The 12,456-nt window shown below is 41.4% G+C and overlaps 1 protein-coding gene across 9 annotated transcripts in view; it reads right to left on the reverse strand.

Moving 5' to 3' along the window:
- Positions 1–209: 209 nt before the first annotated feature.
- The window catches only part of diaph2 (diaphanous-related formin 2), a 370,107-nt gene continuing 357,860 nt past the window's right edge, over positions 210–12,456 (reverse strand). For 6 of the 9 annotated variants that reach the window (XM_080308461.1, XM_080308468.1, XM_080308474.1 and 3 more), the window contains 2 exons: positions 6,857–6,884; positions 210–3,951 (listed from right to left, as the gene is read on the reverse strand). In XM_080308461.1, coding sequence (XP_080164587.1) covers positions 3,813–3,951; positions 6,857–6,884 — 167 coding nt within the window. In that variant the 3' untranslated portion in view covers positions 210–3,812. The remainder of the gene's footprint in view (positions 3,952–6,856; positions 6,885–12,456) is intronic. The other 3 variants (XM_080308483.1, XM_080308478.1, XM_080308486.1) reach the window with 1 other exon arrangement.

Genomic DNA, 12,456 nt, shown 5'->3' on the forward strand with positions numbered 1-12,456 from the left:
GTACTAAAACCTGGAGCTCTCTGTAAGCTCTGTCCATAAGTCAGAGGAGCAGGTATCTTCTGCCGTGCTATAAAATGAACCGAAGATGTAATTTTAGACCCAAGTACACAGCAAGACAAAAGGTGAAGACTTGATCAAGAAATACTTGTGACGTGTGAATACAAAAAAACTACTGGCAAAAGAAGAAGAGACAAAGACGCGCACAGAAATTTGTTTATATAACAAAGTGGTTATTATTTAGTATCATATTCCATTACATAGTTTATGGAAGGACAGTGTGCATAACCATTTTGCTGCTTCATGTTTCTAAGGATACAAATAAACTTAAAATGTTACAAATATAAATGTTTCTTATGACAATAAAACTCGGTGACAACAAGAAAGGTAGGCAGGGATATGGCAGCTTACACACCATGGTTGGACAGGGTTTGTCAACAGTTATGAACATTGTTTGTTGATTCAGCCACAATTGTTCTTCCACAAATCAATAGTAAGCGCTAACAAAGTCGGAAAGAACTGGATATGTGGCAGCTGGGAACTATTTACCAAAAGAAATGCTTTGCAAATAGTTCACTCTGTTAGTGGCAATGTTGTATTTACGAATCTTAAACAAATCTTTCTCCGCCTGAGCAGAATAACTTGTGAGGTAAAGTGCGCAGTCAGTGAGTGTAAGTAACATTTCAAACTTTTCATTTAATCACTTGCCACTGCAGAGAAATGGCACCTTTACCTTTATACCCCTGCCTCGCCATTCTTACCATTACAATGAGAACACCATCAGCTGAGGTTTGTTAGTAACAACCAGTAAGAGGATGGGCCGATATGCTGATTTCTACAATAACACGGCAGACCAATTCGGGTTCATTGTCAATGGACTCTCTACTATTCTTCTAGGAAAAAACACATTATTCTGAATATTCTACGAGATGGTGTGGGGGAGAAACACATGAATCACTCACAGGGACGATGGAAATGTTGTCGTTGTAGAAGCGTCTTGTTTTCACTCATTGTTATCATTCAAAAACACCAAACGTATTCAAGGTGAACACTGATGATCTGGAACTTCTATAATGGCAAACAGTGTAGCGCTTAGCTCAGCACGGTGCACATCAGAATCATTACAAAACAGATTTTTAAATGACATCTCTAAAAAGATGCACCAGTGTTTTGATAAGAAATAACACTTGACTATCATAATAACATCAAATTTCCTACTCTGAATGACTTAATTGGATCAAAGTTGAAATAACAATTACAGTTTTAGAAAAGCTTTTGTCTGTACAGTCTTTTTTTATAGTTTAGAGAAAAAAAGCTAAACAAACACTTGGCAAATGTGGAAGAAAGTTGTTTAAAATGAGCAAAAAAAAGAATAATTCAGTCAAATTTTGTGAGAAAAACATACTGTTACTGCTGACCGCAAACCACTTGTTGTTTTAGCATACACAGTATCCAATCATAAAGCACTAAATATCACTGTAGTTGGACGACTGATAAAACAATAGCTGTTATTAATTGCTTGAAACTGTGCTGAGGGCAAAGGGCAAGTTTCTACTAGAAAGGGAAGAAAAATCACTGCAATCTCTGCGCTGTGTGCAACACGTCTTTAAAACTGCCATCAATGCAGAAACCTCATTCTCTCTGCTTTCTCTGTATGACTGCTCAAACCTTATATTCAGAGGAGAATTAAATATGCAGACGTCTCAGAGTATTGTGGGTGCACCTTGAGCCGAGATGATGTGTAAAATTGCATTTTTAGAAGTGCGCAGGCTGGGAGAGGAGGCATCGTGAAACAGACACATCATAAGCTGCACTGGCAGATTGTTTAAATGAAAAAAATCTCCATCTATTCAGCCCAGGAGTCGAGCACATGGAATCCTATTTTGCCCGAGTTCCTGTTCCGATTACTGAGCTGGCATGGTGCACACAGACGATTGCCCCACACAGACACACACAGACACACAAAGCCTACAGCTGAGTTCTGTTATTAGTATGGTAACCTGTCTTAAGGTAAAATGATTGCTCGTGCCCTTAGTGCTGGGGAATCGGAGGGCGTTTGGAGACTCGCTTTCCAAGACAAGGATCATCTTGTCTACTGTGCCCCTCAGTCGATAATTCTGCTCGTGCCCGGTCACCATGTGGATTCAGCGGTTGTTTTTAGTAGCATCTGCTTACAGTTTAGGGAAGTAAGGGAACAAGGGCCACCCTAGGCATGAATACATGAATAAATAGTTCACGTGAAACTGTGTGACAGTGAGCCCATACAGAGAAACAAGCTCACAGCAAAGTTTCAACTATCACGTACACAAACGCCACACACCAGGTGGCTGTTTGGAGGAGTTTGTCCAGGTAGAAGAATTACACAAATCCCACCTCTTGGTGGTCTTAAAACCCTGCTTGACCTCATACATTCAGTCAGATGAATTTAAATGTTTTGGAACCTACGAGGGTTTTTACATATTTATATAAAATCATGTCTCATGTTCCACCAAATATATATTATGTTTTTCAGTTAGGTTTGGGAAAAGGTCAACATTTGGGATAAAACTGACCCTTTCACAAAGTTAACCACATGTTAGATTGCAAGCCTCGTTTTTGTTTTGTAGTCATAGAGACGAGTCCTACGTCAGGCACTGGTGACAGCACTGCCTTTCAGTAACTACTACAACAGGTTGCTTACATAAACACTTGTTATTTTAACCTGGTTCAAAATTTTTCCATAATTTCTTTCTTTCTTTTTCTGGAGATTCCAGTGTTTAAAAACCAAATGAAAGACAAAGTGCAAACCTTTTTACTGCTAGTTTACAGATAGATTAATTTTCGGCCTGTGCCTTTATTGTATTTCAAACAGATTAATAATAAAATGATGGTAATGTTGTCGTTTTTTTCCCTTGCTGAACACCTGATCACAGGAAAGGTCAAAAAGTTCATGTTAGCTCCTCCAGGCAGTTAGATGCATTTAAAAATGTGTCAGTCTCTCATGTTAGAAGCAAAAGCGACCTTGGGACAGATCAGCACCCAAAGGCAAAGTTAGATATTACACAACTAAAAATAAAATGCATCTTGTCAAAATGGAGATTACAGTTTCAAAATCCATGAGTCACAAGCTCTGAAATATCGGTACAGACGGGGGCCAGCTCTTGTGGCTTTGTGGTATATGCAATGAGCTGATTTACGGAGACAACTGGCTGTTGTGAAAACTGTCTTGATGTTGGTTGAAGGAGGTACTGGCAGTAAGAAATTTTAAACAGCTACTCCCTCTTTGATAAGAGCTTGGGGAGCTGCTCGAGAAAACATCAGCAGGTTGAAGGCTTGCCAACACGGGTGTTAAATCCCTGTTTTCCATTTAGAGGACAGCTGCCCCGCTGCTTGCTTGCAAAATAAAGGGTGTGTGGTATGTTCACGGGAATGAACGACTCTGCAGTCCTTCTTGGCATTAGTTCTTTCTTCAGTACGCTGCAATGTTCAATACATGTTTCACGTCAAATCTGAGTGTGAAGTATTTTGATTACAGAAGGATTTAAGTGGAAGGCTTAGACTTGCAAGAATGAAAATGGATTTTCAAACAATCAAAACGTTTCATTTCTCTGCAGTAACCTTAAAATGTATTGTTTTTAATATCAAACCAGCTAGAGAGGACAAACATTTAAAGTGATGAACAATTCTTGAATAAATATGTAAAACGTCTGATGAAAATGATTCTTCAGTTCTGTGTAGTTTCTTTAGGCTTGTTTGTTCTGTACTTGGTGCTGTGTGTATGTGGGATTCCTTGGAGTTTGTGTATGTGCCACAGTAAGGGGTGGTCTGTCCCTCCTTCAGATGTCTTCTAGGTCTCCTCCTCGCAGCCCTCTTTGGCACTTATCTAGCGTCTTATAGTAGGCGCGGGTGATCATCGAGCTTGGTGATTTGCGTTGTGCCGTGAGCGAGATCTTTCCAGGACTGCACGACGGTTGTCTGGTTAAAAAAAACAGGAAGACAAAGAATAAAAATACAAAATGTGAGAATCAGAAGGAACATGAAAGCGCTGGTACATTGATTCATACTAGCACAGGAGCTCAACCAAATCAAAGACAGAGGAGAAACGACGTGAAGAAAATCCAGGCTGATTGAGAGCAGAGCAGCAGGGAAGGAGGGAGGAACAGAAGAAGCTGCTGGAGTGGAGGTGCTTGTCTCTGGTGTCATAGTAACTCTATTCAGCTCCTGATCCAGACTTCCACTCAAGAGCCCCTCAACTATTCTCTCATCAGATGCAGCAAATGCACACTACACAAAGTAAATGCACCACGCACAAAAACTAATACCACTACAAAAATAGTATACATATGGCCTTTTTCCATTCAAGCCTGTGTGCTCTCTCCATCGTGACACGTTTCCACCGTGGCCTCCCTGCAGGGGACAGCTGCACTGCAACAAGCTGCTACGGAGGTGATAGCAGAGCCGCCCATGGCCAAACTACGTGGTGTCCTCACTGTCTTTAGTGGCTAAAATGTGCTGGAGATTAGAGAGACGTCCTCTGGTGTTCAACTGTCAATACCTTTGCAACTTTTACCTGAACTCTAGAGTTTATTTGAAGCTATGCGGTTCATTCACATGTCAACCTTGTATTACTGTGAACTGAATGTTTTCAGCTGCATCGAGTGCACTAAACACTTCCTGCTTCACGAGAAAAGCTTTTGTCTGGTGAACTAGCAAAGGCCCTAATACAGCACCCAGACAGAAGCATTGTGTTGTAGGTCTTTAGCATTAGAAGGATCCTTTGAGAAATGAAAAGGATCAACCTAAGAGTCCAAACTTCAATGAGAAAAAGACCAACATGAGTCAAAATATGCAGAAAAAATTCAATCAGATATGATTCGCTGCTAGTAACAGAGAATATGCCACTGTAGCACTTGTGGTCAGAAAGCAGGCCAGTCACACTTTGGGTTTTTCTCTTGCCAGTTCTATGACAGAGTCATACAAACACTGCCTCCTATGCTATCCAACGATGGCTGCCCAGAAATGCCCATGGCATCTACTGGGCAGCCAGGTGGCAGGTGGGGCTGAACAGAACCAGGAAGCATAGCCATGGAGTTGACTGCAGGCACACCCACACAGGACTCCCTGGTATTTCCAAGCGTGCCGTCGCCAATGTGCCCATTACTCAGTGCCAGCTGTAGGGTGCCAGGCGTCCCTGGCTGGGCGTTGTTTAATGGCACTTGCACCATCCATCATGTCAGGTAATGAGCTGAGAGTGACTGCGATGCCGACGAACACATACACAAACACGTTCACACGCAAGATCCACACCGACTCCCACATTCACAGCGGAGAACAGCAAGCACTCCTTCAGACTGGATACAAAGCATCATGCAGATGGTGCACAGGAGGAGAGGGGGAGAAAGAGGGAGGGATGAAAGAGACCGAAAGGAAGACAGCTCAAGATGTTTAAGGAAAACAGATAAAGGTCCTGCATTCTCAAATTATTTTAGTACAACATAGATTCATATACAATAGGCCACTGCAAAAGCTACCATGTTCTGGCAGCGCATCCAAACACATCACGACTGCTTATTCATGTACTCGTTTTTTCTGTTCGCAAGTTGTGCTTTATTCTGTAAGCATGACTTACACAAGCTCCCTCTTTTCAAAATAACAAGCAGCATTACACAAAAAAGAAAGCAAAAATGGGGACAGTTTAAAAGAAAAAAAAAAACTAGATCATCCACAATCTATCCCTGCCAATCATTTGCAAGCCCAATTGCTGTAACCTCATTTCTGCGCAAGCAGTCCCCTTTAACCCTCATTCTATCAGAAGAACATGAAAAACAGAGCTCGGAGAATACAGACCCACTGTCTCTGATCTGAGGTCATCTTGGGTTACATCTATTACTGTAAATAGGAAATGGGATAGAAAATAGGAATGGGAAAAACAATAGTGAAAGGGATCAAAGGCGGCTGTCTAAAGAAGGCATTATGAATTATTAGATGAGTAAAATGACGAAAGACAAGCTAAAAAAAATCGTTTTAAAATCGGAAGAAAAATTAAATTCGCAGTACAAATATGATTTTCCTTTTAATAGAGCATCATATCCATTTTTTGAGCGATGCCATTCTACACATTGCATTCAGGATACTTACCATCAACCAACTTGGTTTAGACAGTCAACGTTATTAGTTTAAAGTAAGCCACAGTGGTCGAAACAGGATTCCAGCCAGTATACATCAGGCAGGAAAATATGGATCTTCAGCCGTCCTCTCTGTTTATAGGACTATTTACAGATAACCACAATATTATTTAAAGTACAGATGCATAGCTAATTATATGAGAACTGTCTACATCACAAGTGCAAACCGTTGGTGGGCATTTGAAGAGTCATTTTGTATTCTGTGCAAACTGAAAAGAATGGAAACCATTAAGGTGGCCACTTGTTGAAACCCTACAGGAAAACTGCCCTAAACTGGAGGCAGCATTTTTGTGGAATAACAAATAACAAGTGCCCTTTTGGAAAAGAGAAAAACTTCCAGCAAAATGCATCTCCCATCAGACGATTCTTGAATGGAGAGCTACTGGCTTCTCATAAAGACTTTTCTGTTCCTATGTTCAGGTGCATAAAAGCCCATCTTTTCCCACCCCACATCAATCTATCACAACAATTGAACAAACAGCAGCCATTTCTACTGGGAGAGAAACATTACTAGTAGCCTCTACTGAATTGAAAGCTCACATACACACATATACAGGAAGAGAGGGAAACAAAGTGAAACTGGGGAAAAGGAGAAGAGATCCACACAAAAGATGCTCTACAACTAGTTTTTTTTTTCCTTTTGGTGCGCTGATTGCAACTCTTTCTACTTGCATTGGTTTTGATGGCTTCTTTACCTGCTTCTCCCAGAGGCGACATCTTTCCCTGTTACAGTAAGACCGACACAGAGCAGCACAGAAACAGGAGAGAAATTGACAAAAGAAGAGATATTCCATGTTACAACAGGGAGATGTTGGCATACCAGAACTTAATTAAATGCTGGCTGGCACTGTTTCTCAAAATGTTACTAAAAGCACCATGGATGGCAGATGGAGGGGGATGTCACTGACACACACACACACACACACACACACACACACACACACACACACACACACTCACTCCTTTTCTCTCTCACACCAACAGAGGGAAATACATTGTTCCTTTAGTGTTAGCAGAGGAAAATCCTTGCATGTATATCATGATGATCCCTGCCACAAGGGAGAGGCTCTGAATAAGACAAGGGTAATAGGAGGAGGAGAGGACGCCAGATTACAGAGCAGCGAAAAGCAGAGGCCTTTTAAGCCTGCAAAGTCAACTCCGACCTTCTCCTGACTCTTTGGAGGGCTTCCAGAGAGATGCCATTTCTTCATATGACAGATGTTGTGTTATGTTAATGGCTAATTGCACTGAATTACATCATGATGCAGTTCTGTTCACTGCTAAAGTAGAAAAAGCCATCATTCATTCACCAAATGGTTTTCACATCGGATACTCTGAGCCCAGTAAAAACCACAAGGCTTAGAAGGCACTAGACAATGTTAGGTAAATACTGTCTGGGTAGCAACTGCCCAACATCTAAACATGCCACTCATGTTCACTGACCCATATTCAAGGCCACAATAAAAAGCTCATAATCACCAGCCTTTTGTGTAAATAGCTTCAGCAGGAGAGTATCTGGAGTAAAGACTGGAGCTGGAGCTCTTGTGGTAGCTGTTGTGATAGCTTTGCATCGACTCTCTTTTTGGTTAAATAAGTTAGCGATGACATGATGCCTCTGACATGTCACTGCCTTTGTCTAATTCTCCCTGTCTGAGTTGCTCCGCACTTCATATTTTGATGAGTTGAAACATAGCAAAGGTGATTAAATCTCTGCTTGCTGCACATCAACATGTTGTTTGCTTCTCTGCTGAGGGGGAAAGCGTCTGCGGCACCAGCAACAGGAACAGCCGCAGCCTTCTATCACTCCTTTTCATCTCCTTTACCTCCCGCCTCCCTCCCCTCTACCAGCCTCCGAGCTACAGAGTAATGGAACTCTGTACACAGAAACAAGATACGGCATATAAATGGGATGCAGAGTGAGAGAAGCTATTTCTTCTAACTGAAAATTATGACCCAGGTATCGCAAAACTACAGTGGTGGCAAACATAGCCCCTCGTTCGCTGGTAAGACTAATCACCACAAATAAAGAGCAAGAAAGAAAACATTGTGCAGCTGAGTAAAAGGTGAGAGCAGCTGTGATGAGGTGAAAAAATACAAACATTGTGTCACAGTGTCCTGTGTGATGTTACAGACACTCAATGATTTACGACAATCAGCTCAAAGGTATACAAACCAGAGAATTGTAGAAGATTAAAAGATTAAAGGTGCAACAAGCTTTGTTTCTCCTGTGTCTCTATGAAGATCTTCCCAAAGTAGATTTTCTGTAGTTAAGATTTTTCTTTTTTTGTTGCCACAAGCGGAGAATATCAACTGTAGTTTGCAGAAAACAAAGTTCATCTTGCTTCTGGTAACAGAAGCTGAACAGATGCAGATGACTTTGTTGCAGAGTTGTTCTGAGTACCAAACCCCCCAAAACATATAAAAACAAAAGAAAACTAAATGGACTAATAATAAATGCTGTAAAAGCAAACCAAACAACTTTTGGTGTCCATTTTCAAATCTGTCTTTATGTACACTTAACCATAAAAATGTAGAATTTCCATCACTATACTTATCAGCATTTTTCATTTGTACTCAGAGGAAATGCTACATGAAAAACAAAAATGTGTAAACCAATCAGCTTTCATGCAAATGGACCAAAAAAGATGCAACCATAGGTAAAGTGTTACAATCCAGACATTCTACTCACATTTAATCTTTTAATTAGTTAATCAGTTAACTGTGTTGATATATCCAGTTTATTTGTGTTTCAAATGCCCCAAATGACATTCACAAATTTTCACACACTACTGTGAACGCAGGTATTTCCTTACAGTCAAAATGCAACACGTTATCCACCACAGTGCAGCCATTTACACATTTGCCTATCAAGGGGAAGATCCCTGGTTTGATTGTGGCAGGAAGTGCATCCGGCATTAAAAAAACTGCCAAATCAAACATGCTGAGCTACCTGCTGTGGTGACGACCTTGTGAATACGGGAGCAGCTTAAAGTAGCTTCTTATCTATGACTTTTTATCCATCCATTCACCTCCGCTTATCCTTTTCAGGGCTGCAGGGGGCGATGGAGCCTATCCCAGCTGTCTTAGGGTGGGAGGCAGGGAACACCCTGGACTGTCGCAGGGCTAACAAATATGCACAGACAACCATTCGCACTCACATTCCCTCCCGCATTCACACCTATGGGCAATTCAGAGTTTCCAGTTAACCTATCCCCACAAACTGCTTGTCTTTGGATGATGGGAAGGAAGCCGGAGTACCCGGGGGCGGGTAGGACCACGCAAACACAGGGAGAACATGAAAATTCCACACAGAAAGACCCCAGCCAGATGGTGGAATTGAACTCAGGTGTGCTGTGAGGCAACGGTGCTAACCACCGTGCCACCGTGCTGCAATATACATTTTTTACCGTTAAGTAACACCCAAAGGAGTGGGCTGTACAAGTGTCAGGAGATCTGAGAGCGAGGGCGCTGCAATCTGGTGCTTGATGTGTTTTGGTGTGTTTTCTCAGCATGCCATAGCAGGCAAAGGCGATCAGACTGGCATGACAAAGGGAAATGTCTGAGACAGGTCTAGATAAACACGCTGAGGCAAGATACTGAAATTCTTCTACTTTCTGTATCTCTTGGAGCCTTCCAGTGTACACCGTGCTTTTTCATCCTGTATCCTTTTTCCAATTTTCTTCTCTCACTTTGTTCTACTCCCCTCCCCCCTTTTAATCCCTCTTATTACTGACATTACCTCCGCTGTTTACTACAAAAAGCTGGCCACTTGTGATTTCTAAACACCCAGGAAGCACAGGAAGCAAACCAAGCAGTAACACAGAGTTCTGGCTTAAAATGAACACTTAATCTTAAAGCATTCAGAGCTGGCAACCATGTATACGGGTTCCCATTCCTGCTTGACAGTTTGTATACAGAATCTGAAAGCAAAGTGAGTTCAACAGAGCCTGTTGAGATAAACAGTAATGAAGAGAGGTTCGTAGAGAGCAAGGTGGTCATAACACATGCAATTGCTTTTGACAGCAGAGGGATGTGGTTAATCTTTCCATGCCTCTATCACCACTCTATCTCTGTGGGTACTTTGATGTGCATGCTTGGTAATAATAGTGACTGACCCAGATAGTGAATACAGCCATTCTTTCTCCCAGTAGCCCACGACTCTCACTACCAGGATGCCACTTAAGTTCTAAAATCCTCTTTTGCAAAAACAGTGCTGTCCACCTTCACTGAGAAATCTCACCATTTTGGATCGTTGAAGCTCTCTCTTTTGCTGCTTTCTACGCTTTGCATTTTTTCTGCTTTTAATGTCGGGCATACTGTGCGTAAATGTGGTACATCCACGCAGAACATAATGCACACGCAGGAACTTACTGTCCCATACTAGCCCGAGAGAAGCTTGCTCTAAGAGAAATGCCTCTTGATTGCAAAGCATAAAATATTTTTGAGGAGAGTACAGGAAATCACTGCTCATGCTTATAAATGAATGTTTTTTTATTTTTAATATTACTTTGCCTTCTCACCAGTGAAACCTTGACAGCTCTCTACCAGGGACAAAACAGCAAGAGAGAAGACGTGAGGTTTTGCATGTGTTTGCGCACATAAAACCTGTCTGCACTACCTGCACTTAACTTTATGTGTGTGGTAACCTAAAAAAATCCATGTTTCTTCTTGGAGCTTGGCTCACATTTGTTAGGTTTTTGACTAAAGGCAACATGCCTCACAGACAAAGGGTAGTACACTTTCCTCACTGGGCTCCTCAGGTTCAAAAATCTCCTTAAAATATCTCTGCAGGACTTGACTCCTCAGTCATGGGACGGTGCCTCTGAGCATTCTGGGATGCACAGACAAACACAGCCCAAATGATCAGTTATATGAAAACACTTTTGCGATCGATCAGTGCCTGAGGCAAAACTCCCATTCATGATTGTCCTCTCAGCAGTCACGTTTCAGGAGGGAAGCTTAAACCTAAGTATAACCATGAAAGAAAACAAATATCCTTGAGAGCATATTCCTAAAACTGCTAAGCACTGCCCACCTGTGTGACTACTGTTTGAATTTACTTTATACTTTGACATTATCTCCCTACTTTGGCACAACACGTAAGTATACAGTGCAGCTTCCATGTTTAACATCTCGATCTGAGTAAAATGAGCAGGAGCATTTCCGCTTCATTTAAAAATTGAATCTATCCATACACTTAGGGCCACATTTACTAAATGGGGCACAATAACGTGTGAGAGCAATCCCCATATACCACCGATAATTGTGGTTAGTTTTGCCGGTGATTTACGAGAGTCGCACTGTTTTCTAAACACAGGTGCAGTCAGTTCATTTTAACATGACATGTCCAATCTGCCGAGAGCTGCGCATTTTAGAGCAAGGTCGCAAGCTGTGGGTAATCTACTGACAGAAAAGGCGCAGTTTGTTATTGTAATCAGAAAAGTGTATAATAACAGATCAAACACGTGCACGTTAACTGGACGCTTGTGATTATTATGAAGGAAACAGACTTCAGTAATTGACAGACTCCAATGCAGGACTGTAAATCATGTGACATCACGTATTTTTGTATTAAGACAACTTACATGACTTCAGGGTATAAAGCAAACCGGAAATACCTGATTGACAAAAGTTTATTTCTATACTCTGCAACTGGGGGCGTTAACACTACTAACACAATTTTTCTGTGCTCAATTTGCCTCATTTCATGGTCTCGTGTGTGAAATCTGCGATTTTATAGCTCACGTGTCTCAATTTGTGTAGGTCCGCCACTAAAATCAGTTGTTTTAAGTGCCCAGCTCCTAGTGAAAAAACATGTGCCATGTCTTGGGTCCTGAAATCATAACTATAATTACATTTAAGTGTAATTTATTAAGGTAAAACATGTTTTTAAATGTTATTAATGTAAATGCATTAGGCCTGGTTAGGATAGGGTCCACAGCCAACATCAGTCGGTTCTCTTGGTTCTTCAGTTTTTTCACTTTGAACTCCGTTGTGCAGATTGTGAAATTCCTGCACAGGAGCCACAGCATGTTAAAAAGAACCCAACGCCAAACATCGAAGAAGTTTTGTTGCCACTGGTTTTGCATGACTTCTTAGGTGTGAGGTTTCAGGTCATCACTAAATTCACTGAGCAAATTTAGAATTAGGTGTTTTGGTAATGTTTGGTAGTCACATCTTCACCTGGCTGTGAGAAATGTCTCACTCTTCCAACACGTGCTCTTAAATTTCCATGTCTCCTATGTGTAGCAATATCAAGCACATAAAATAAGACATCTTCTTTTTGGCATTAAAT

Source organism: Astatotilapia calliptera, chromosome 2 (assembly GCF_964374335.1).
Source record: "Astatotilapia calliptera chromosome 2, fAstCal68.1, whole genome shotgun sequence".
NCBI lineage: Eukaryota > Metazoa > Chordata > Actinopteri > Cichliformes > Cichlidae > Astatotilapia > Astatotilapia calliptera.